General features: G+C 44.6%; 1 protein-coding gene across 1 annotated transcript in view; it reads left to right on the forward strand.

The window, feature by feature from the left end:
- Window positions 1-25275, forward strand: part of LOC146206865 (uncharacterized) — a 177917-nt gene that overhangs the window by 55758 nt on the left and 96884 nt on the right. The window contains exon 2 of the mRNA XM_084575842.1: window positions 14915-15095. Coding sequence (XP_084431968.1) covers window positions 14915-15095 — 181 coding nt within the window. The remainder of the gene's footprint in view (window positions 1-14914; window positions 15096-25275) is intronic.

Raw genomic sequence — 25275 nt, forward strand, 5'->3', positions numbered from 1 at the left:
ATTCATTCAAAAGCAGAGGACAAACTTCACAAGGCTATTCTATTTAAGCACCAGAAGCTCAGACCATTTCTCTCAATGCTATCAAAAAATGTCTTACAGTATTCCATATTTGTCTCCAAATATTATAAATATGCTCCACATTGGTTTCTTAGTCTTATTCAGTCGTAAGCGCAGGACAAACTTCAGAACCATATTCTTTTTAGGCACCAGAAGCTCAGATCAATTCTGTCAATGGTATCAAAAATGTCTTTCAGTATTCCATATTGTCTCTAAATATTATAAATATGCTCCACATTGGTGTCCTTGGCAAGTCATCCTATTCATTAAAAAGCACAGGACGAACTCTATAAGGATATTCTTTTTAAGTTCCAGAAGCTCAGACCATTTCTCTCAATGCTATCAAAAATGTCATTCAGTATTCCATATTGTCTCCAAATATTATAAATATGCTCCACATTGGTTTCCTAGGCAAGTCTTATTAATTCGTAAGCGCAGGACAACTTTAGAAAGATATTCTTTCTAAGCACCAGAAGCTCAGAACATTTCTCTCAATGCTATCAAAAATGTCTTGCAGTATTCCATATTGTCTCCAAATATTATAAATATGCTCCACATTGGTTTCCTAGGAAAGTCTTATTCATTTGAAAGCACAGGACAAACTTCAGAAGGATATTCTTTTTAAACACCAGAAGCTCAGATCACTTCTCTCAATGCTATCAAAAAATGTCTTACAGTATTCCATATTTGTCTCCAAATATTATAAATATGCTCCACATTGGTTTCTTTGTCCTATTCAGTCGTAAGCGCAGGACAAACTTCAGAACGATATTCTTTTTAAGCACCAGAAGCACAGACCATTTCTCTCAATGCTATCAAAAATGTCGTACAGTATTCAATATTTTCTCCAAATATAAATATGCTCCACATTGGTTTCCTAGGCAAGTCTTATTCATTCGTAAGCGCAGGACAACTTAGGAAGATGTTCTTTTTAAGCACCAGAAGCTCAGATTTTTTCTCTCAATGGTATCAAAAATGCCTTAGAGTATTCCATATTGCCTCCAAATATTATAAATATGCCCCACATTGGTTTCTTTGTCTTATTCAGTCGTAAGTGCAGGACAAACTCCAGAACGATGTTCTTTTTAGGCACCAAAAGCTCAGATCATTTCTCTCAATGCTGTCAACAATGTCTTACAGTATTCCATATTGTCTCTAAATATTATAAATATGCTCCACATTGGTGTCCTTGGCAAGTCATCCTATTCATTCAAAAGCACAGGGCAAACTTTATAAGGATATTCTTTTTAAGCACCAGAAGCGGACCATTTCTCTCAATGCTATCAAAAATGTCGTACAGTATTCCATATTTTCTCAAAATATTTAAAATATGCTCCACATTCGCCTCCTAATCAAGTCATTTTATTCATTCAAAAGCAGAGGACAAACTTCAGAAGGCTATTCTATTTAAGCACCAGAAGCTCAGACCACTTCTCTCAATGCTATCAAAAAATGTCTTACAGTATTCCATATTTGTCTCCAAATATTATAAATATGCTCCACATTGGTTTCTTAGTCTTATTCAGTCGTAAGCGCAGGACAAACTTCAGAAAGATATTCTTTTTAGGCACCAGAAGCTCAGATCAATTCTGTCAATGGTATCAAAAATGTCTTTCAGTATTCCATATTGTCTCTAAATATTATAAATATGCTCCACATTGGTGTCCTTGGCAAGTCATCCTATTCATTCAAAAGCACAGGACGAACTCTATAAGGATATTCTTTTTAAGTTCCAGAAGCTCAGACCATTTCTCTCAATGCTATCAAAAATGTCATTCAGTATTCCATATTGTCTCCAAATATTATAAATATGCTCCACATTGGTTTCCTAGGCAAGTCTTATTAATTCGTAAGCGCAGGACAACTTTAGAAGGATATTCTTTCTAAGCACCAGAAGCTCAGAACATTTCTCTCAATGCTATCAAAAATGTCTTGCAGTATTCCATATTGTCTCCAAATATTATAAATATGCTCCAAATTGGTTTCTTAGGAAAGTCTTATTCATTCGAAAGCGCAGGACAAACTTCAGAACGATATTCCTTTTAAGCACCAGAAGCACAGACCATTTCTCTCAATGCTATCAAAAATGTCGTACAGTATTCAATATTTTCTCCAAATATAAATATGCTCCACATTGGTTTCCTAGGCAAGTCTTATTCATTCGTAAGCGCAGGACAACTTAGGAAGATGTTCTTTTTAAGCACCAGAAGCTCTGATTTTTTCTCTCAATGCTATCAAAAATGCCTTAGAGTATTCCATATTGTCCCCAAATATTATAAATATGCTCCACATTGGTTTCTTAGTCTTATTCAGTCGTAAGCGCAGGACAAACTTCAGAAAGATATTCTTTTTAGGCACCAGAAGCTCAGATCAATTCTGTCAATGGTATCAAAAATGTCTTTCAGTATTCCATATTGTCTCTAAATATTATAAATATGCTCCACATTGGTGTCCTTGGCAAGTCATCCTATTCATTCAAAAGCACAGGACGAACTCTATAAAGATATTCTTTTTAAGTTCCAGAAGCTCAGACCATTTCTCTCAATGCTATCAAAAATGTCATTCAGTATTCCATATTGTCTCCAAATATTATAAATATGCTCCATATTGGTTTCCTAGGCAAGTCTTATTCATTCGTAAGCGCAGGACAACTTAGGAAGATGTTCTTTTTAAGCACCAGAAGCTCTGATTTTTTCTCTCAATGCTATCAAAAATGCCTTAGAGTATTCCATATTGTCCCCAAATATTATAAATATGCTCCACATTGGTTTCTTAGTCTTATTCAGTCGTAAGCGCAGGACAAACTTCAGAAAGATATTCTTTTTAGGCACCAGAAGCTCAGATCAATTCTGTCAATGGTATCAAAAATGTCTTTCAGTATTCCATATTGTCTCTAAATATTATAAATATGCTCCACATTGGTGTCCTTGGCAAGTCATCCTATTCATTCAAAAGCACAGGACGAACTCTATAAAGATATTCTTTTTAAGTTCCAGAAGCTCAGACCATTTCTCTCAATGCTATCAAAAATGTCTTGCAGTATTCCATATTGTCTCCAAATATTATAAATATGCTCCACATTGGTTTCCTAGGAAAGACTTATTCATTCGAAAGCACCTTACGAACTTCAGAAAGATATTCTTTTTAAGCCCCAGAAGCTCAGACTATTTCTCTCAATGCTATCAAAAAATGTCTTACAGTATTCCATATTTGTCTCCAAATATTATAAATATGCTCCACATTGGTTTCCTAGGCAAGTCTTATTCATTCGTAAGCACAGGACAACTTTAGAAGTATATTCTTTTTAGGCACCAGAAGCTCAGACCATTTCTCTCAATGCTATCAAAAATTCTTACAGTATTCCATATTGTCTCCAAATATTATAATTATGCTCCACACTGGTTTCCTAGGCAAGTCTTATTCATTCGTAAGCAGAGGACAACTTTAGAAGGATATTCTTTTTAAGCACCAGAAGCTCAGATCATTTCTGTCAATGCTATCAAAAATGTCTTAGAGTATTCCATATTTGTCTCCAAATATCATAAATATGCTCCACATTGGTTTCCTAGGGAAGTCTTATTCATTCGAAAGCACAGGACAAACTTCAGAAGGATATTCTTTTTAAGCACCAGAAGCTCAGATCACTTCTCTCAATGCTATCAAAAAATGTCTTACAGTATTCCATATTTGTCTCCAAATATTATAAATATGCTCCACATTGGTTTCTTTGTCTTATTCAGTCGTAAGCACAGGACAAACTTCAGAACGATATTCTTTTTAAGCACCAGCAGCTCAGACCATTTCTCTCAATGCTATCAAAAATGTCGTACAGTATTCAATATTTTCTCCAAATATTATAAATATGCTCCACATTGGTTTCCTAGGGAAGTCTTATTCATTCTTAAGCGCAGGACAACTTAGGAAGATATTTTTTTTAAGAACCAGAAGCTCAGATCATTTCTCTCACTGCTATCAAAAATGCCTTAGAGTATTCCATATTGTCTCCAAATATTATAAATATACTCCACATTGGTTTCTTAGGCAAGTCTTGTTCATTCGTAAGCGCAGGACAACTTTAGAAGGATATTCTTTTTAAGCACCAGAAGCTCAGATCATTTCTCTCAATGCTATCAAAAATGCCTTAGAGTATTCCATATTTGTCTCCAAATATTATAAATATGCCCCACATTGGTTTCTTAGGCAAGTCTTTTTCATTCGAAAGCGCAGGACAACTTTAGAAGGATATTCTTTTTAAGCACCAGAAGCTCAGATAATTTCTCTCAATGCTATCAAAAATGTCTTACAGTATTCCATATTTGTCTCCAAATATTATAAATATGCCCCACATTGGTTTCTTGGGCAAGTCTTATTCATTCGAAAGCGCAGGACAAACTTCAGAAAGAATTCTTTTTAAGCACCAGAAGCTCAGATCATTTCTGTCAATGCTATGAAAAATGTCTTAGAGTATTCCATATTTGTCTCCAAATATTATAAATATGCTCCACTTTGGTTTCCTAGGCAAGTCTTATTCATTCGTAGGCGCAGGACAACTTTAGAAGGATATTCTTTTTAAGCACCAGAAGCTCAATGCTATCAAAAATGTCTTACAGTATTCCCCATTGTCTCCAAATATTATAAATATGCTCTACATTGGCTTCCTTGGCAAGTCTTATTCATTCGTAAGCGCAGGACAACTTTAGAAGGATATTCTTTTTTAAGCACCAGAAGCTCAGATCATTTCTCTCAATGCTATCAAAAATGTCTTACAGTATTCCATATTTGTCTCCAAATATTATAAATATGCCCCACATTGGTTTCTTGGGCAAGTCTTATTCATTCGAAAGCGCAGGACAAACATTAGAAAGAATTCTTTTTAAGCACCAGAAGCTCAGATCATTTCTGTCAATGCTATCAAAAATGTCTTACAGTATTCCCCATTGTCTCCAAATATTATAAATATGCCCCACATTGGTTTCTTGGGCAAGTCTTATTCATTCGAAAGCGCAGGACAAACTTCAGAAAGAATTCTTTTTAAGCACCAGAAGCTCAGATCATTTCTGTCAATGCTATCAAAAATGTCTTACAGTATTCCCCATTGTCTCCAAATATTATAAATATGCTCTACATTGGCTTCCTTGGCAAGTCTTATTCATTCGTAAGCGCAGGACAACTTTAGAAGGATATTCTTTTTTAAGCACCAGAAGCTCAGATCATTTCTCTCAATGCTATCAAAAATGTCTTACAGTATTCCATATTTGTCTCCAAATATTATAAATATGCCCCACATTGGTTTCTTGGGCAAGTCTTATTCATTCGAAAGCGCAGGACAAACTTCAGAAAGAATTCTTTTTAAGCACCAGAAGCTCAGATCATTTCTGTCAATGCTATCAAAAATGTCTTACAGTATTTCCCATTGTCTCCAAATATTATAAATATGCTCTACATTGGCTTCCTTGGCAAGTCTTATTCATTCGTAAGCGCAGGACAACTTTAGAAGGATATTCTTTTTTAAGCACCAGAAGCTCAGACCATTTCTGTCAATGCTATCAAAAATGTCTTACAGTATTCCCCATTGTCTCCAAATATTATAAATATGCTCTACATTGGCTTCCTTGGCAAGTCTTATTCATTCGTAAGCGCAGGACAACTTTAGAAGGATATTCTTTTTAAGCACCAGAAGCTCAGATCATTTCTCTCAATGCTATCAAAAATGCCCTAGAGTAATCCATATTTGTCTCCAAATATTATAAATATGCCCCACATTGGTTTCTTGGGCAAGTCTTTTTCATTCGAAAGCGCAGGACAACTTTAGAAGTATATTGTTTGCAGGCACCAGAAGCTCAGACCATTTCTGTCAATGCTATCAAAAATGTCTTACAATATTCCCCATTTTCTCCAAATATTATAAATATGCTCTACATTGGCTTCCTTGGCAAGTCTTATTCATTCGTAAGCGCAGGACAACTTTAGAAGGATATTCTTTTTAAGCACCAGAAGCTCAGATCATTTCTCTCAATGCTATCAAAAATGCCCTAGAGTATTCCATATTTGTCTCCAAATATTATAAATATGCCCCACATTGGTTTCTTGGGCAAGTCTTTTTCATTCGAAAGCGCAGGACAACTTTAGAAGTATATTGTTTGCAGGCACCAGAAGCTCAGACCATTTCTGTCAATGCTATCAAAAATGTCTTACAGTATTCCCCATTGTCTCCAAATATTATAAATATGCTCTACATTGGCTTCCTTGGCAAGTCTTATTCATTCGTAAGCGCAGGACAACTTTAGAAGGATATTCTTTTTTAAGCACCAGAAGCTCAGATCATTTCTCTCAATGCTATCAAAAATGTCTTACAGTATTTCATATTTGTCTCCAAATATTATAAATATGCCCCACATTGGTTTCTTGGGCAAGTCTTATTCATTCGAAAGCGCAGGACAAACTTCAGAAAGAATTCTTTTTAAGCACCAGAAGCTCAGATCATTTCTGTCAATGCTATCAAAAATGTCTTACAGTATTCCCCATTGTCTCCAAATATTATAAATATGCTCTACATTGGCTTCCTTGGCAAGTCTTATTCATTCGTAAGCGCAGGACAACTTTAGAAGGATATTCTTTTTTAAGCACCAGAAGCTCAGATCATTTCTCTCAATGCTATCAAAAATGTCTTACAGTATTCCATATTTGTCTCCAAATATTATAAATATGCCCCACATTGGTTTCTTGGGCAAGTCTTATTCATTCGAAAGCGCAGGACAAACTTCAGAAAGAATTCTTTTTAAGCACCAGAAGCTCAGATCATTTCTGTCAATGCTATCAAAAATGTCTTACAGTATTCCCCATTGTCTCCAAATATTATAAATATGCCCCACATTGGTTTCTTGGGCAAGTCTTATTCATTCGAAAGCGCAGGACAAACTTCAGAAAGAATTCTTTTTAAGCACCAGAAGCTCAGATCATTTCTGTCAATGCTATCAAAAATGTCTTACAGTATTCCCCATTGTCTCCAAATATTATAAATATGCTCTACATTGGCTTCCTTGGCAAGTCTTATTCATTCGTAAGCGCAGGACAACTTTAGAAGGATATTCTTTTTTAAGCACCAGAAGCTCAGATCATTTCTCTCAATGCTATCAAAAATGTCTTACAGTATTCCATATTTGTCTCCAAATATTATAAATATGCCCCACATTGGTTTCTTGGGCAAGTCTTATTCATTCGAAAGCGCAGGACAAACTTCAGAAAGAATTCTTTTTAAGCACCAGAAGCTCAGATCATTTCTGTCAATGCTATCAAAAATGTCTTACAGTATTCCCCATTGTCTCCAAATATTATAAATATGCTCTACATTGGCTTCCTTGGCAAGTCTTATTCATTCGTAAGCGCAGGACAACTTTAGAAGGATATTCTTTTTTAAGCACCAGAAGCTCAGATCATTTCTCTCAATGCTATCAAAAATGTCTTACAGTATTCCATATTTGTCTCCAAATATTATAAATATGCCCCACATTGGTTTCTTGGGCAAGTCTTATTCATTCGAAAGCGCAGGAGAAACTTCAGAAAGAATTCTTTTTAAGCACCAGAAGCTCAGATCATTTCTGTCAATGCTATCAAAAATGTCTTACAGTATTCCCCATTGTCTCCAAATATTATAAATATGCTCTACATTGGCTTCCTTGGCAAGTCTTATTCATTCGTAAGCGCAGGACAACTTTAGAAGGATATTCTTTTTAAGCACCAGAAGCTCAGATCATTTCTGTCAATGCTATCAAAAATGTCTTAGAGTATTCCGTAATTGTCTCCAAATATTATAAATATTGAAAGAAGGCCAGGTCGAGACGCCAAAGTCGTGATGGCAGGCAAGGTATGCCGTGTCATCGTTTTAATCTGATGGTGAACCCAGGCGCGTGCTGGAGCCGGCGCCGCGGGACGATGACGATGGTATGTACAAAAGAAGATTATGGTATGTACAAATGAAAGATATCCGTTGAAGGCTCGCACAATCTTCCCGGGGGGTCGGAAGCGGCGAGCCTGGCCGCTCCTAACCAACCGATGCACCGCGGCGCACAAACGGCTTCAAGCGGGAGACATGGACATTTTCAGTTCCACGGTGGCGTCGATTGGCTGGGGGATCAACAGGTGTGACTTGGTAGTTCACGGGGGAAGTTTGGTTTATGATCGTGTAGGGACCAAGATAGCAATGCTGAAATTTATCACTAAGGCCCGGGGCGGGCAGTTGTGTGTACAGCAGTACTTCGTCACCGTGACGAAAAGAGACCGCACGATGCGTAGAATCGTAGCGACTCTTGCGGTCTTCCTGGCGCGCTTCTCTGTTGAGGCGGGCAAGATGACGGCATCTGGCCACACGGGATAAGAACTGGGCTGGTACTGATGAGGAGTATTCGGGCGTAGAGAAGAAGGAAGTGTCGAGCATTGTAGTGGGAGGACGGCCAAAGACGACGAAAAACGGAGAGCAACCGGTAGTCCGCTGTACTGCTGTATTATAGGCGAATGTGACGAATGGTAGAATAGTGTCCCAATTTCGGTGAGCAATCTAGTACATTTTTTTTACTGTAAAAAACTTGCGGATCGGCTAGGAACATGATTGTGTGGCGCGTACGTGCCTGCCCAAGCTTTCTTGAAGGGAAGCGAATTGTGGCGTGGTCGCATTGCATCGTTATAAAAAAAATAATGCACGAGAAAGATTTTATCTAAAGTGGGTAACTACTTCGGATGCTGCTTTTCAATAAATACAACTTCTAAAGCAAAAACTTCGGGAAAGAAATATAAACACATGCCCAAAGCAGCAATACATATACTAAAAGAACGCCAAAAAATTCTGATAACAAGAATTTACTACTTTCTAAACGGAAGGAAAAGAAAAACAAAACATGAAATCAAGGATTGCAGGGACATGTGCTAATGACACGACATACGGAAGCCTGTATTCCTCCCTGCAATTTCTGATTTTAAAACACTACGTGATCGATTTAATTCTAGTATTTGCTAAAGCTGTGCGCAAAAGCCGCTCAGAGAATACACTTCTAAAAACTGTCGTGCAGCTGTTCTAATACACGGGTGCAGGCTCTGGAGTATGGAAGTCAATGTTTTATGTTAGACCGCGTTCGGGCTGATTTCCAGATGCTTGTACTAGCAAACCGCAGAAATACCTTAAGAATGCCATTCAATCCTTACGAAATAAGCGCGCTTTAATTCCTGGACATCGGGCAAGCGCCATTTCGGAAATGCTATACCTAGCCCATCTAAGACAAATCATAGAAGCGTGTCTAAGCCATACTCGCAGCAGTCGTTAACTACTTGATTCGCTAGAGCTTTCCGAATTAGTATTTTACTGCTCAGGTTTTACTCCGGCTGGTTTTCTTAGTTTCCGTTATTATGCGCCAATTCAAAAATTGTGACTGCCAAAGGACTACACCACATATATGTTGTTTTCCCTAAAACTGCATATGTTAAAGTGCATATATATATTACACAATTATTGCGCATTACAGAAGAGAACATCAAGGAATCAGTGACAGGTCGTATAGTGCTCCACATTGAAACATTGTACAGGTAATATACGGGAAGCAGCAGACAAAAACCATTGTGGTCAGTTTTTCTATGTGATACTGACAATATGGGTATAGTAAGAGGGACAATCAGGGCCATCGTTGAAAGTGTAACGCAGTGGCAATGCCCATATGGGTAAAAGAGAAGACAAACAGGGCCATCGTTAAAAGTGTAACGCAGTGGCAATGCCCATGTTGGTAGACCATAGGGCAAACAGGGCCATCATTGGAAGTGTAACGCAGTGGCAATGACCATATGGGCAGAACGTAGGCCAAACATGGCCATCCTTGGAAGTGCTAGCGAGTGGCATTGCCTACATTGGGAAGCTAGTGGCAACACGGGTCGATTGTAGGGCCTGATTTGCCAATACTTTGCCATCTCTTTCCCAATATTGTGCCTTTCATTTGTGATGCTTGGGACAGTCGATACAGGCACTGCAGTATTCAAACAAAAAAGGCAGCCACCTGCAGCTTTGAGGGTTGTCTTGCATTGAGGACATCATGTCTGAAGCCGACCTCGTTTAGTGTGTCTTGAAAGGCATAACAGCTAGCTAGGCTTCCCTGCTCTCGCTGTTCAGAGCCCGCTACTTGACGTTTACCACACGTGCCAGTGCCTTGCTGACCTGTGGCCGGTTCCGCTACAATACACCTGGGATCCCCACCTTGCAAATGATGCCGACTTGCACTCGCTGACTCGCTCAATTATTTGTCAAGACCTGCACGCAGACATTTAGAGCCTGCCGGCTAGTTCTCGCTCTATGCTTCTTACTGTTCATGCGACGGGAACAAGGACGAGCTTGCATCCTTCATGAGTCCCTTCAGCAAAGAGCCGGCTGGTGTCATTGAATTTATGCTGAAGTTGCTAGAAACCTCCTTGACCTACCCTGCGCTTCACTCTGAGCCTGTGCAGCACAATCTGGTAGCCCTTAAAAACTTTCCGCCTCTGCCTATTCTCCAGTATTAAGTACGCATCCACACCATTCCGTTGGTTTTTTGTTAGGCACGTTTGCCATTTCGCTCGGGTTTGCTGCTGAAGCCTGTGCGACTAGCTTAACGATTACAGTGACCTTGAATGAGAAGGCACACACCCGTATAGCGCGGACCGCCAGGGCTACGACTCTGTCGAAACTTGTCGCTCCCTTTGCCTGCCGGCTCTTCCTGATAGAGCTTGGACAATCGATACATCGCGCCGACGCTCGCAGTAACCTCTCCGTCGCTTTTGATCGCTTCTTCGCCCCCTATCTCGGCCCTCAGACCACTCACGGGAAACTGACTTGTGCCGTCTGCGAAAGTAAAACTGCACCGCCAATATACTTAGTTTATTCTTACTTGGCCACGCTTGAAGGTAAGGTGAAAGTTTTTCGCAAAAAAATGAGTTATGTGCGGTATTTTATAGTTTTTGTTTGTCTGCTGGACAAGGCTATCACACTTAAAAATGGCAAAAAGGAGCGCGAACGGCAGTTTTTACAGGAGAAAGAGCACCAGCGGGACCGCCCTTCAAGCAAACACCGTTGTTGTCCGTAATTGGCCGGGCTCATCATGACGTCAAGCTCGGTATGCCAGGCCGGCGACGACGGTGTCGCACTTGCGCGTTGCTTCAGGGGACTTGAGAGCTGGATTTAAAATGTTGTTGATTATTAGAACAATGTAAAACATCTTGAACACTTACTGTACGCATTCGAGCAACCAACAGATCCAAAAAAAGAAAAAAAAAAAGAAATGGCCAAAACGCTGTCGAGTACGTCGACAGCGAACGCAAAGTCAGCACATTTGGCGCGAGTCGAAAAGCGCAAGAGCTGGCCCGCTTTAACAACAGCCCTTTACACACTAAAGCTCGTTTCAGTAGCAGCAAAAGGAATATGCATTGTTATGATGCAATCCTAGTCGACAGCGCGTTTATATAACCTTCGAGCATCGCTCAACTGCGCAACGACAAACGCACGCCATCATATATTTGCAGCCAGTCAGTTTGCGCGGTGCGCTGTTCACCGCAACCCCGAATATGGTCCGGCTTAAGCAGCATCATGAAATCAGACATGTTCGCAGCACCTGCATCGCCGGATGAAGCGAGCTTACTGGAACGGAGCCAGCAGCGAGCGCTGCGTACGGCCGCTCTGGACGAGCGTACTCCCTGGTCGTCGCTAGGCCTATATTGTTTGAATCGGTGCCACAGCAGGCGACGCTTGGAAATTGGCAGCGCTATAGTAAACGAGCTACTCGTAGATATGCCTACTGTAAATCACTTTTTCCCACAATGAAATGATAACAATAATCACAGCGCCGCCTTAAAAGAAGAGCTGATGAATATATACAAGAAGATCGGATGAGCCGGGATGGCACCGGCGACTGCGCTACACAGCTGTGAAGAGAAACTGTATAGCAGTTATCCTACCAGCATCTGAATACAGGTCAGCGAGCCTCAGCAAGGGCTCATTTTTGACATTCCGCTATCCCTGGACGTGTTATTTAAGACAACAATAAATTTGAGCACGCTTTCTTGACGCTAGCGCAAGGAATCCACGGACAGCTTGCGGAAGGCGCGGTATGTGCTGCATTCGTACGATGCTTGAGCGCGCTCTTGCCGCGCGAGCAGCTCGGCACTCCAGACACTGAGTTATAAATGACTATTACAAATGCAGCTTCGCTCTACCGATCATGCATTTTGTTTGCTGTACCTAATTGGTAATTGTGGACGTAGCCGAGACGGGCGGCGACCTGTGTAACAACAGTGAGCCGCGAATCACGTTTTAAGTTCGGTATTCTCGGTTAAGCGTAACGACGGTGAAGCCAGCCGTGCAACAACGGTATTAACCTAATTAGGTGCGGGAACAATGACAGAACGGCACTGGACTTCAGTTGCGCTGATTTAATTGGAATCCCAATTGTCGCCGCAATCGCTGCCAAGATTCGATTATCGTCATCGGCGCGAAAATCATCAGTGAAAAACACAGCTGATTCCAAAGACAAAATTTTTATTTCCTTTTCATGATAGAGGCCCACAGCACCCAATAAAAACATATGCAGCTTTGCAAAATACCGTTCTACATGCCAAAGCCACATTTAGATGCCAGTAGACGCCTTCGCTTCGTCGATGCTGCGTCGTTTGCGGCCGTATCTGGTGCGTATACATACGACGAGACCCAGATGGTCCCTTTAGCGTGACGCAAGAGCTTTTATAGCGCTGCAGAGAGCAGTGACAGCTGAGATCTACATGCCGCGCAGCGCAGAATGCATATCGGCAGCATCTCGGGTCTTCACGACGGCGTCACGACAGCTCGACCAATCGCAGGCGGCGGCGCGGTCCGCGGCGTGTCTCGAGGTGCCGGCAGGGCCAGTTGCATATTTTAACTAAAAAAAAAAAAACGTCAATTGGCGCTTGTTTCTGCCTAAATTTAATTAGATAGTCTAGTTAGCGGCGTGAGAAACTGTTTTAAGCCATTAAAATCTCGAGTTTTGCAAAACGTGCTGCAGTGTCTCTTTAAGAGATGGGAAGCGTGAAGTGTGTGTCAGAGAAATAACTCAAGTTTCTGACATTCTAGTGGAAATCAAGAAGAAGAAATGGGCATGGGCAGGACATGTAGTGTGATAAGACGATGACCGATGGTCGCTTAGGGTAACAAACTGGATGCTAAGGGAAGGAAAGCGTAGCAGGGGGCGGCAGAAAGTTAGTTGAGCGGATGAGCTTAAGAAGTTCGCAGGGGTGAAGTGGATGCAGTTAGCACAAGACCGGGTTAATTGGGGGAATATAGGAGAGGCCTTCGCCCTGCAGTGGGTATAGGGAGGTTGATGATGATGATAATGGTGATATGTTAGTTGTATCTTGTATTTACCAATTAGACTTGGTGGTTGCGTCAACCCGACTCAGGAGTTAGTTAAAAACTTGCCATGGTAATGCGTAATGCTAAAACAATTTAAAATCATGTTTTGCAATTATGAATGCTTACCAACTAGCCCAAATTAACATTCTGCTTTGCCATGGTACTACATTCATGTGTTTCTGTACCCTAACGGAACCTCGGTCGCCCTTTGAATTAGGTGACTTGACAAAAAAGCTTTTCCGCCTTCAGAAATGTGACATAAGAAAAATGGATCGTATTTTTGTTCTCGCGTGTGTGCGCGTACACGGGTGTTTTCTTTCAACTGTTTGCCGTTTCGAGTTAGTTTGTCATAAAGGCCCCCCTCCGTATGTCATGCGAAGACGGCTCCTAATTCGTACGTCACATAGCCATTTTTTGGTTGCCAGTATACTCAGAAAGACCACTCTGCATCTAAAATTGGGAATCTATTCTCGTGGAACTTTGCTATAACCTACCAGGTCCTAGTGCTGGACCAGTCGGCAACGCCTGCCGCTTCAACTAGGAGCGTAAATGATCCCTGGGGAAATTTCATTGCTAATTACTTCTCTGAAAGTCACATGATTATTACTCCCAGAAAATAAGGATGTTACATAGTTATGCAATTACTCTTAAGTTGCTTTCCGGTATTTATCCATGCAAAACTAGGTAAGTATCAGACAAAATAACAACCTCGCTGCAAACGGGACGCACACATTCTTTCGTCTTTCCGCCAAATTCTGTCCAGGCACCTGTTCTCTCCTACACGCACCATTACAAAGATAAGACAATGGCGAAAAAAAACCCCATCATTTTCAAGCAGCAGATGAAAAGCATCAAGGTGCCACCGAAGGGACAGATGGTACAAGACGGAGTTCAAAACTACCTGGGGGCAATCTATGTTGCGTCGGGCGCAGTGGTGCATGGTTACACCTGGGGGATACCGGCAGGACCGGCTGCGGGAGCTTCAAACACTGGAGATAGTTTCGGGCCAGCAAGGATGCTTTTCATTTGCTGCTTGAGAGCAGGAATAGTTGGGAATATAGACACCCACAGTAAGTGACCACACAGGCGGTCTCATACGCGCGGTCACACGGCTTCCCGCGTGCATTTCATAATTTTCAGTGGGGCGTAAGTATTGTTGCGCTAAGAAAGAGCAGTGGTGCACTTTTGTAAAATTGAGTTCCAAAGGAATTGCTATTGATGTAAAATGTCGGCCGTAAAGTAATTTATTACATCAAAGTATTACCGGGAATATATAAATTACTGCAATTCAATTGCTCTCGACTCTGCGCTAGTGCTTCGAAGAGGAAAGAACGCACTGCTACTGCTTAGTGGTTTTCCTATATGCAGAAGCTTGGTGGATTCCAAGTTACACTAAAAATGTTGCAGCGGTGGGCTCTAACCGCTGCCTTGAAAGAGCGAATACTTGACTCGCCCCATCATCTCTCGCAGTGTTGGCATGTGGGGCGGCGAGCCCCCGCCTGCGTCGCCCTGCGCGCCGCCGGAGGCTATGGCCCGATCGCCGAGCCGTGAGTCTTTCGGCACCGATCTGTCCTTGCTCTCTTTATCCAGTCTGGGCTCAGACCTGGGTCGCCTGCGCGTTGGACAGAGGTCTAGCCGCTGCTTGCTCCAGGTAAGCTTCGCTTGGCCCCTTGATATCTTACGCAGTCAATAACCATAGAATGTAGCACGGGTTCACCCCCGGCGCGAGACCTGAAGTACCCCACTTTGGCGTAAACCCGTGCTCAAGTGTTCCCAATTTGAATTAGTCAAGCTGGAATTGGATAGGCCTGTTGGCGATGACTTAATGTATTGCGCCTAAAAATGGTAAGTGTTTAAGCCTGGCTTGAACTTAGTTATTGGAGCGATATGATTGGTTTTGCACAATTTTATTAGGGAAGATTCGCCTCGTACTTACAGCACAGCTCATTGAAATCACAAATACCGCCAAATGATTAGCTTCGAGTCATTCCCGCTTTTAATGTACGTTAATGATATTGTTGATAGGTCTGCTGATATAACCCGACTATGCAAGCGTGTTTTTCCGTGGACAATGAAGCATCACTCTAGAGCAAACTGATAAATACTTGGACAACTGAAAATGAACTGAATAATAAAGAGACTCCTCAAACCACGTGCTGAGCTTTTCTATCCTCCGTCCTGCAATTTAAAGCATTGGGAATAATTTTCCCTGAAAGTATGTCGGGGGATATTTGCCTTATCCGGAAACTGTCGCGCGCGACTGGCTACTTACGTCGCTACTGTTCGTTATTTCCGATTTCTGTTAATATATTGTTATATCTTTTCACCGGTCATAATTATGGCGCGCTTGTCTGGCAAAGACTACACTTGTAATTAATTATCAACTTTTGTATATGCAAAAACTTGTAATCCACGCAGTAGGAAAGGTGCCTTGTTCATACACAGCCGAGGTGTTTAAAAAGTTTAACATTAACCACATACAGTTTTTATACACCTATAGACTGCTCCGTTATCACAAGTGGGAAATAACCTAACAAAAATTAATGAGCTGAACTAACCACACTCTCAATGAATCATGCTGTGTATTGCGTGCGAAATCCAGAAAAAGGAAAATTTGATGTTTGCCGTACTAAGTACAGCATACAAATGTTGAAATATTGTTTGCCATCTCCCCTGTACGATCTTTCCGGAGAGGATGGAACAGGTGACAAAACATTCAGGTATCCGCGTAGTATATTTCTGGTCAAATGTGTGCAACAATAGTGATAGTTAATTTGTCTGATTCTTCCTCTATGTACTCTTTCAACAGTGCTTTCCGGTTCCTTTTTGTCCACATTTTGCTCACCATATCTGATTTTCCATCAAATGGAACTGAGACTTTGATATTCGCATCACATCTTTATGCTGCTCAACATTTGTCTGTTTATTTGCAGCTGCGTCCTGCTACTGTATTCGAGTTACTGTTGCATACAACGTTTTCCAATGCATGCCTTGTAGGGGCACGGACACTGTCAAGCCCGTGCTTTTTGTTCGTTCGCCTAAGTATCGTATAATGCCGGAATAAACGTACATGTTTTGAAGACGCGATCGAGCCTTTTCAGTCCGCGAACTTGTTTCTGTGAAGTCGCCTTTTTGGAGAAAAAAAGGTGTCTCACTTTTGGGTAGGCATTTACACCGAATTAGGTCAACGTAGTACCGCCTTTCATTTTTGTATGTTGGTTCAAGTTAGTTGTGGGGAGCCGTCTTCACTCGAGGACCCAAAGAGTTGCACCCCGAGTAGTGCTTCGGATGAGAAAGCATTAATGCATCATCCTGAGTTCTGTTACGAGGTTAAAATAAGGATGGCACACAATTTTCCTATCTTATTTTATTTTACCGCAGTTTCGGATGGTGGACCCCTCCTTCATCAAGGTAAAAATAATAATGAGCTTGCACATTCACATCACTGTAAAGGAACATACGTCGCCGAATAGATAGAAAGGGCGAAAAGCAAGACAGCTCCCATTGACTAAGGGGACCCCCATTACCGTTATTTTAACACACCCATGTATACCGGGTGTCCTAGCTAACTTAAGGCAATGGTTAAAAATAAAATATTAGAGAAGATAGGCCAGGGAGACCAGTTCCACACAACCTTCAGCTACCTTGCGCATCCCAGACCATATTTGTTTTGCAATTATTTAATTAGCTTATTATGTTAATTTTTCTTCTTTACTAAATAGTGAGTGTAGACGATAAAAATGAACTAGAAAGGGAGAGCACCTTCAGCAATCCCCATTCCATTAATAGCAATAAAGAAAGTCTCACGTGTATCTTTTTTCCAGGCTCAAATAAAACCGCCGAAATAAACTCAGTTGACTAGCGCCACTGTCGTGGTGCTCTCAGGCGTGACTTTCGCGAACGGAAACTGCTGCGGCTGTGACGGCTGACATGTTGGCCACGATTGAAGCGAGCTCTGCACCGTCATGTGCGCCGGCTAGCTGAGAAGGAACCGCAAGCATATCGGCCTGCCACTATAACGGCCGCTACTTAATTCTTTCACTCAAACCACGGCTGAGAGCACCACAATTGTGGCACGCGAATGCCCTTGTCACGTGATTCTATTTGTACTTGGCGGGCTTGCTTTTGAGCCTGGAAAACGGGATACGCCCGAGACTTTTTTTTATCGCAGTTAATCGAATGGGAGTTTCTGAAGGTGATCTCCAACTTTGCAATTCATAGTTATGACATATATTTAGATTAAAGTAGAAAAATAACATTTGCTAATTAAGTAATTGAAAAACAAAAAAATTCCCTATGGTGCGCAATGCGGCTGGCAGTCGTATGCAACTGGCTTCCTTGGCGCTGCCTCAGTTATTGTATTTGTTATTGTAACCCTTGGTTCAAGTTAGGTGAGGCACCCGGTAAACTGAAAAAAATATGTACCTATATATATAAGCAGATAAATGAAGGGGAAATGAGGGTGGTCGTTATAATACACGAAGGAAAGAAGCCAACAGTCGGCAAGGCCGAGGAAAGCATTGGGGATTGTTCTTTATGTTTTTTTTTAAATTTTTACTTCGTTAATCACATAAATGAGTAATGTAGTCTGTTTAGGGCAAAGATAAATAAACACAAAGTAGAAAGAAAAACAACGTGCCGATGATGCGAACCGAGGTCGTGGGTTCGGTTTCCACTATCGGAACGTTGTTTGTCTTTGCTGCCGCCCCGGGATGCCAGCAACGAAAACGAGCTGCCCGGTCACAACAGTCAGGAAGGCATTACCTGTATGTTCTGGAGCGAGGACACGGTTTTGATCGCCGACCCGTCAGGGAGGCGTGAGGAAAAAATGGCAGGTAAAAGAAACTGCATCTTTCTACGAAATCGACAGCTCGGCGGAAGAAAGCCTCCAAATTGGTACCGATGTTACTCCATCTGGGCCAGTGGTTGCCCATTTCGATGAAGCAACTCTTCAGGACAGCTTTATCGAGGGCGCTGGTCCGGTGTTTTCGGACTTGAACGGTGCGATACCGCAAACGCTACCTAGGCCGGGCCGCGAAATCGCGTGTTTCGGTGCACGTGAAACCGGCGAGGATGATGGCTCCCAGAGCAGCGAACTTCCCGAAAGAGTAGGTAGTACTCCTGATGGCAAGAGCTCGTCATTCAAGACAAGGAAGTTCTGTTGGTGGTTCTTTAGCCCTGTGCACCAGGGGTGCGCTGTCAGAGACGGTATACCGTGTTGCAGCTGAAGTTCCTGGCGCCAGAGACGCCCCGTCGGAGACGGTATGAGCGAAGACTTGAGGGCAGGAGTTGACGAGAAGAAAACTTAATTTTATACACACAGCAAATATTTACCCCATTTACAGCAGAGATACAGGTTGGAACCGGCTAAAAGGAAAATATTCCCACCTCGGCATAGCCGACGGTGCTGAGCATCAAACCTTAGTCCGGAATGCAGGACCGTGCCCTCGGGCTCGGTTTAACCCCCTTAGGTCCAGCCCTAATTTCCGTAACGACCAATCACAACCAACATCAACCTGATTGGTTCGTTCCGACCTCCAGCTTTAAGAGGACTAAACCCTCTCTCTCATAAAAACAAAAGGAAAAACAAAACTCCTAGGGCCACGTCCTTCCATTGGGCGCTTGCATTAAATGATCGTCTCACCTGCCCCGCTAAGTCGAGACAGCGCGCTTAACCCGGTGTACAAAAAAGAAAAGGAAAGAAAAGAACACAGCGGTTCTGTCACGACCCGCCTAACATCACGAGTGCAGTGCCATTGTTAGTCGTTCGCCACAGCGTTCCATCGGGGCCCGCTTTAATCTGTTGCACCCGTCGGTCTCTTACACCGAGGGAAACTGTAGTGTGGTAATCTTCATCGTTATCGCCACTGACATGCGTCGCGTGCTGGCGCGCTCAAGAACGAAGAAGTTGGTCGCTGTATTTGTGATTAGCTACGCCTGACGTCTCGCTGCGAGTTCATCCCGAGCAGCTGGATCCATCTGCGTGGACTGAATAAACACACCCCTACAATATATATATATATTTGGGCGGGGATCCAGGCACTGGTAGCGGGCAATGGTAGCAAGCAGAACCGGATCGGTGGTGGCTTAACTTGGAGACAGCTGGTCCGCAAAAGCACTTCCTCTTCCTCTTTCTCGGCTATCTGTCCGCTTCATCCAAACTTCTTTACAATCTGACCCCCGCAGGAAAGCGGAGCCATCCTGGCGACTCAAGGAGACGAAAGAATAGCAGGATTGTAATGCTTCAAACGGTCGACGTGAACAATCTTAAGCCCACGGCGGCGAAGGTCAGTGGAAGCGGCTAGCGGTTCAACTAAGTAACTGACGGGAGAAGTATGTTGGAGCACTAGATAGGGTCCGTGGTTCTTGGCAGTAAACTTGCTGGTGAGACCTCACGGTGCTCACGTATGGGACCGAGACCCATACGTGAGCACCGGGAGAGAATTGGTGGACAGAGTGGCTGCTGTCGCTGTGCGCTCTCTTCTGGGCTTGAACGTCTGAAGTAAGCGCGCGAGCCAGCTTGCGCCATTCTTCAGCGTGCCTGGCAGCTGCTGAAAGTGATGTATACTCTGAGATATCAGGACAGTAAGGGACGATGGTGTCGAGCGGAGACGAAGGTTTACGCCCGTACAGCAGAAACAATGGCGAGAATCTGGTAGTTGCTTGAACGGCGGTGTTGTAGGCATAGGTTATAAATGGGAGAATCTTGCCCCAATCGGAGTGATCGGAGGCGATATACTTAGACATCATGTCACCGAGTCTGTGGTTGAAGCGCTCTGTGAGGCCATTGGTTTCAGAGTGGTACGCGCTGGCTGTGCGGTGGATGGTCTGACATTCGCGTAGAAGCGTTTTGACAACCTCGGATAGGAAAGATTTGCCTCGATCACTTAGAAGTTCACGAGGGGGCCCGTGCCGCAGAATGAAATGATGAAGGACGCGATATTGGATACGGTGGCATTGTGAAGCGCTGCTGTCTCCGCATAGCGAGTAAGGTGATCGACGGCCACAATGATCCAACGATTCCCTGCAGGTGTATATGACAAAGGTCCATACAAATCGATGTCAACACGATCGAATGGTCTTTATGGGCACGGAATATGCTGCAGTGGAGCCGGCTGATGGAGAGGAAGAGGCTTGAGACGCTGGCAATCGATGCATGAAGGCACATACCTACTGACGCAGGTATACATACCACGCCAGTAAAAGCGCTGTCGCAACCGTTCATAAGTCTTAAATACACCCACATGGCCACACTGCGGTTCGTTATGGTAAGATGCGCAGATAGCACTACGGAGGTGGCGAGGTACGACTAGTAGCCACTTACAGCCATCTGGCATATAATTACGTCGATAGACGAGATGGTCACGAAGGGCGAAATTCTGCGCTTGACGACGAAGGGCGCGAGGAGCCGGTGAAATTGACGAGTTCGTAAGAAGATCGATTAGTGATGTTAGTCACGGATCCTTGCGCTGTTCTGATGGCATGTCGTCGATGGATAGAGAAGAGAAGGCGGAGCTGGAGGCAGAGGACAACGGAGCGTAAGGACGCACCGGCGAGCGAGATAAAGCGTCTGCGTCGGAGTGCTTGCGCCCTGTACGCTGGATAACTCGTATATTTTATTCTTGCAGTCTAAGCGACCAGCGGGCGAGACGACTGGCGGGCTTTTTTAGTGAAGACAACCAGCACAAAGCATGGTGGTCTGTAACAACATTGAAAGGGCGCCCATACAAGTATGGCCGAAATTTCTGAAGCGCCCAAACAATGGCCGAGCATTCCTTTTCTGTCACCGAGTAGTTGGTCTCAGCCTTAGTCAACATTCGACTTGCATACGCCACCACGTATTTATCAACACCGGGTTTTCGTTGGGCAAGAACAGCGCCGAGGCCGGCGTCGCTGGCATCGGTGCGCACTTCGGTAGGAGCAGCCGGGTCAAAATGGCGCATTAAGGGGGTGAGGTAAGTATCGCGCGCAATTTCGTAAAAGCAGTATCGCAAACCGGCGACCAGGCAGAAAGATCTTTGTGAGCGCTGAGAAGTCGCATCAGAGGGGCAATGATGGTCGCAAAGTTCCGAACAAAACGCCTAAAATAGGAGCATAAGCCCATAAAGCTGCGTAACTGCTTGATAGATGTTGACTTCGGGAACTCAGCGACAGCGCGGAGTTTAGACGGATCAGGAAGGATGCCATCCTTGAACACTGAATGCCCTAAAAAGTAAGATGGCGAGCGGCGAAATGGCACTTTTTCAGATTGAGCTGCAGACCGGCATCGCTAAGACATTGCAAGACAGTTTCAAGGTGAGTTAGGTGGGTTGTGAAGTCTGATGAAAATACGACGATATCATCCAAGTAGCACATACATGTGTGCCACTTCAAACCGCGGAGCAGCGTAGTCCTTGTGTGCGTGTGTGTGCCTCTTGTGCTTTGTGTTGGTGTTACCTGCTCTGCTGCCTTCTTCCAAGAGATATTATCCATCATTCGTTCAAAGGTGGCGGGAGCGTTACACAGGCCAAATGGCATGACGTTGAACTCATAGAGCCCGTCGGGGGTGACAAACGCTGTCTTGGGGCGATCGTCTTCAGCCATTTTAACTTGCCAGTAGCCAGATCGTAAGTCGATTGAAGAGAAAAATTCTGCTCCATGCAAAGTATCCAGCGCGTCGTCTATGCGTGGTAGCGGATAGACGTCCTTTCGTGTGATCGCATTAAGGCGGCGGTAGTCCACACAGAATCGAATGGACTCGTCTTTCTTCTTGACTAAAACGACCGGGGACGCCCAAGGGCTACTGGAGGGCTGAATGACACCCTTGCTGAGCATCTCGTCGACTTGCTCATCAATAATGCGGCGCTCTGAGGCTGATACAAGATAAGGACGTTGGCGTAATGGGGCGTGCGTACCAGTATAGATGTGGTGGGCAACAGTTGATGTAAGACCCAAGGATGGCTGCTGGATGTCAAAGGAAGCTTGGAATCGGTTCAGCAAGTCGAGGAGCTTGGCACGTTGATCTGGAGCGAGAGCACTGTCGATGGCTTTGTCGAAGGCAGCCAGAGGCGATGAAGGAGACAAGAAACGATGTGGGCTAAGGGCACTGACGCTGTCGGAGATTGTGTAGGCACAGGTGGAGAGAAGCGGCGGGACGGTCACAAAATTTGCTAATCGGACAGGCTCGGCATGCCCAACGCACTCGCCTCGTTGCAACGTGAAATGATAGAACGAATTGTTGCTAATGGCCAGTTCGGTGTGGCCGCTTCGTACACTAAGGACGGCGCAGGGAAGGGGAAGACAGTGTCGGAAGATGAAAAGGGAAGATGGGGTGAAGAGCACTGTAAAGTCTTGAATAGAGGCACAGTTTATAGGCACAGTCGCAGCAGATGAAGGCGGGATATCAGTAGCGTCCGCAACGTGGCAATGTTAGCCGTGGTCGGTGCGGTGCACAGCGGAGAGAGCTCTACTTCGGCACGAGCGCAATGATTTGTGACGCGATCGCAACACAAGAAGCCTCATCCTAAAATGATGTCATGGGATTAGTCCCGGAGAACTAATAAAATTGATGACATAAAGAACGTCCTGAATGGTGACTCGAGCCGTGCAGGTACCGAGCGGTTCGATGTGCTGAGCAGTGGCGGTGCGCAAAGAAACCCCAGAATACGGCCGAACAACTTTTCGCAACACGCGGCACATTCTAACGTCAATAACCGACACAGCAGCACCAGTATCCACAAGCGCAAGGGTACAAACGTGTTCAATGGTAAGTTCGTTTAAACTGTTCGGTGGCGAAGCAGGACTTTCAGTGGCCGACGAAACTTTCACTGGCCACTAGACGCAGTGCCTGCGGCACTGCGTCAGTGGTTTTCCGGCATTGGCGAGGTAGAGCGACGACGCGTCGGTGGCGGCGAGCGACGACGCGGAGAGCTTGAGCGGTGGTCGTGCGAGAAGTGGTCAAAGTGAGACGAGGGCTGAGGTGGCGCACGGGGTGAGGACGGCGGCTGTGCGTAGGCAGCCGGGCTCTGATCGAAAGCGTACGGTGTCGGGCGACGGCGGCACAGGCGTGCAACATGGCCAGGGAGACCACATGCAAAGCAAATTGGCCGGTTGTCAGATGTGCGCCAAGGGCGTAGAATAGGTGGCGCACGACACTGAGTGAAAAATTCGCGCTGAGGCGGACCATACGATGGCAAAGGCGTAGGAGGGGGTGGTGTTGCGGCAACTTCAGCATAAGACAGTGGAGTGGGTCCGGACGTCGAAACAGCGTCGGCATGAATGAGCGGAGCTGTCAGTGGTGCGGAATGAAGAGTAGGTTGTCGAGGGGGCGGAAGTGCGTCGGCAACTTGTTCCTGAATAACCTGGCTTATGGTCGGAGCCAGGTGTGAGCTGGAATGCGGAATGTTTGGAATTAGCGATAATTGTTGTGCAACTTCTTCCCGTACGAAGTCTGATTTTTTGAATACGTGTGGAGCTGAAAGTGGCATCAGGCATAGCCGAGATCGTGGCTTCAGGTTGTCGAGGAACGATGCGTTGGCGACGAAGGTCGTCGTAACTTTGACCCATCGTGACATCACTTACAGCGCGGGGCTCTTCTGCCATGAGAATGTTGAATACACCGTCATTGATGGCCATCATGATGTGGCGAACCTTCTCGGCTTCAGTCATCGATGCCTTTACACGGTGGCACAAATCTAAAATGTATTCGATGTAGCTAGCATGTTGGAGAGAAAACGGTGAATGGAAACCACTGAGGGTCTACAACAGGGTTACTCTGGGCACCTCTTCTTAGTACCTTGGAGTAGGGCTGAAAGAATCATAGTACGGCGAAATGCGCCCCTCCAGTAGCCCTAGTACAGTCGGGGCGAGTGAGCCTGACTTGGGGGACGGGGAACCCCAAAGTGGCCCAGCAGCCTTTCTCATGTGGCGGAGACCCGGCGAACGTGATGTGGATGTGAATGCTCTTGAAGGCCGAGGGCCGTGCATTGGCTAAAGCGAGTGCTCGCCCTCAACTGAGGCCAAGGAATTGGAGCTCGAATCGAATCAGGATCATTTGAGAAAATCCCGAAGCTGCCCCGATCCCTCCCACAATCCCATACCCCTTTCCCGATATCCCATTTCCCTTTCCCTTGTCCCATCCCTTCCCTCTACTTCTCAGGGGAGATCACAGGGGATCCCGGGCCCGCTCTCCAGCTGTGGGTCGCTGCGTAGAGATCCCCGCATTTTTTTTGGAACCTGCGGGTTCTTTCGCCTACGGGTTGCAAACACAGACCAAGCTTCTCCTTCGGGACCAATTGTTTTGTATTCGATTGGATTGAGCCTGTTATACCTAGTGGCACGGGCAGAGGCGTATTATTTTATTCTCTTTTATGGCTGCCTCACCATATTATATATATGTCTGCTGCACCCGCTCACGCAAACGGTGTTTGGCGCCAAGCTTGCGGACCGCAGGGTGACCTAATACATCCACAAATCGAGATTTGTACGAGGGCCAAGTTGGAATGTCAGCCTCGTGATTTGTGAACCACAACTTTGCTACTTGTGTGTGGTAGAAGATGACGTGTTTAAGCTTCAGGATGTCATCCCACTTGTTGTGGGTGCTTACGCGTTCATACGAAGAAAGCCAGTCCTCTACATCCTGATCGTCGGTACCACTGAAGACCGGCGGGTCCCGCTGTCAAAGCACCCCGGTGCATGGAATAGAAGGGGCCGAGGGAGCGGGGCCGGTAGTTCTTGTGCTGTAGTCAGTCACTGAGGTCGGAATTCAGCGGCTGCGGAGCTCCAGGGCTAGAAAATGGAAGGTAAATCCCGCGACCTCCAACAAGTGTTAAGCCGGGATCCAGGAACTGGAA

The sequence above is a fragment of the Amblyomma maculatum genome, chromosome 1 (assembly GCF_055883805.1).
Source record: "Amblyomma maculatum isolate TAMU_Amacu chromosome 1, ASM5588380v1, whole genome shotgun sequence".
In the NCBI taxonomy this organism is placed as follows: Eukaryota; Metazoa; Arthropoda; class Arachnida; order Ixodida; family Ixodidae; genus Amblyomma; species Amblyomma maculatum.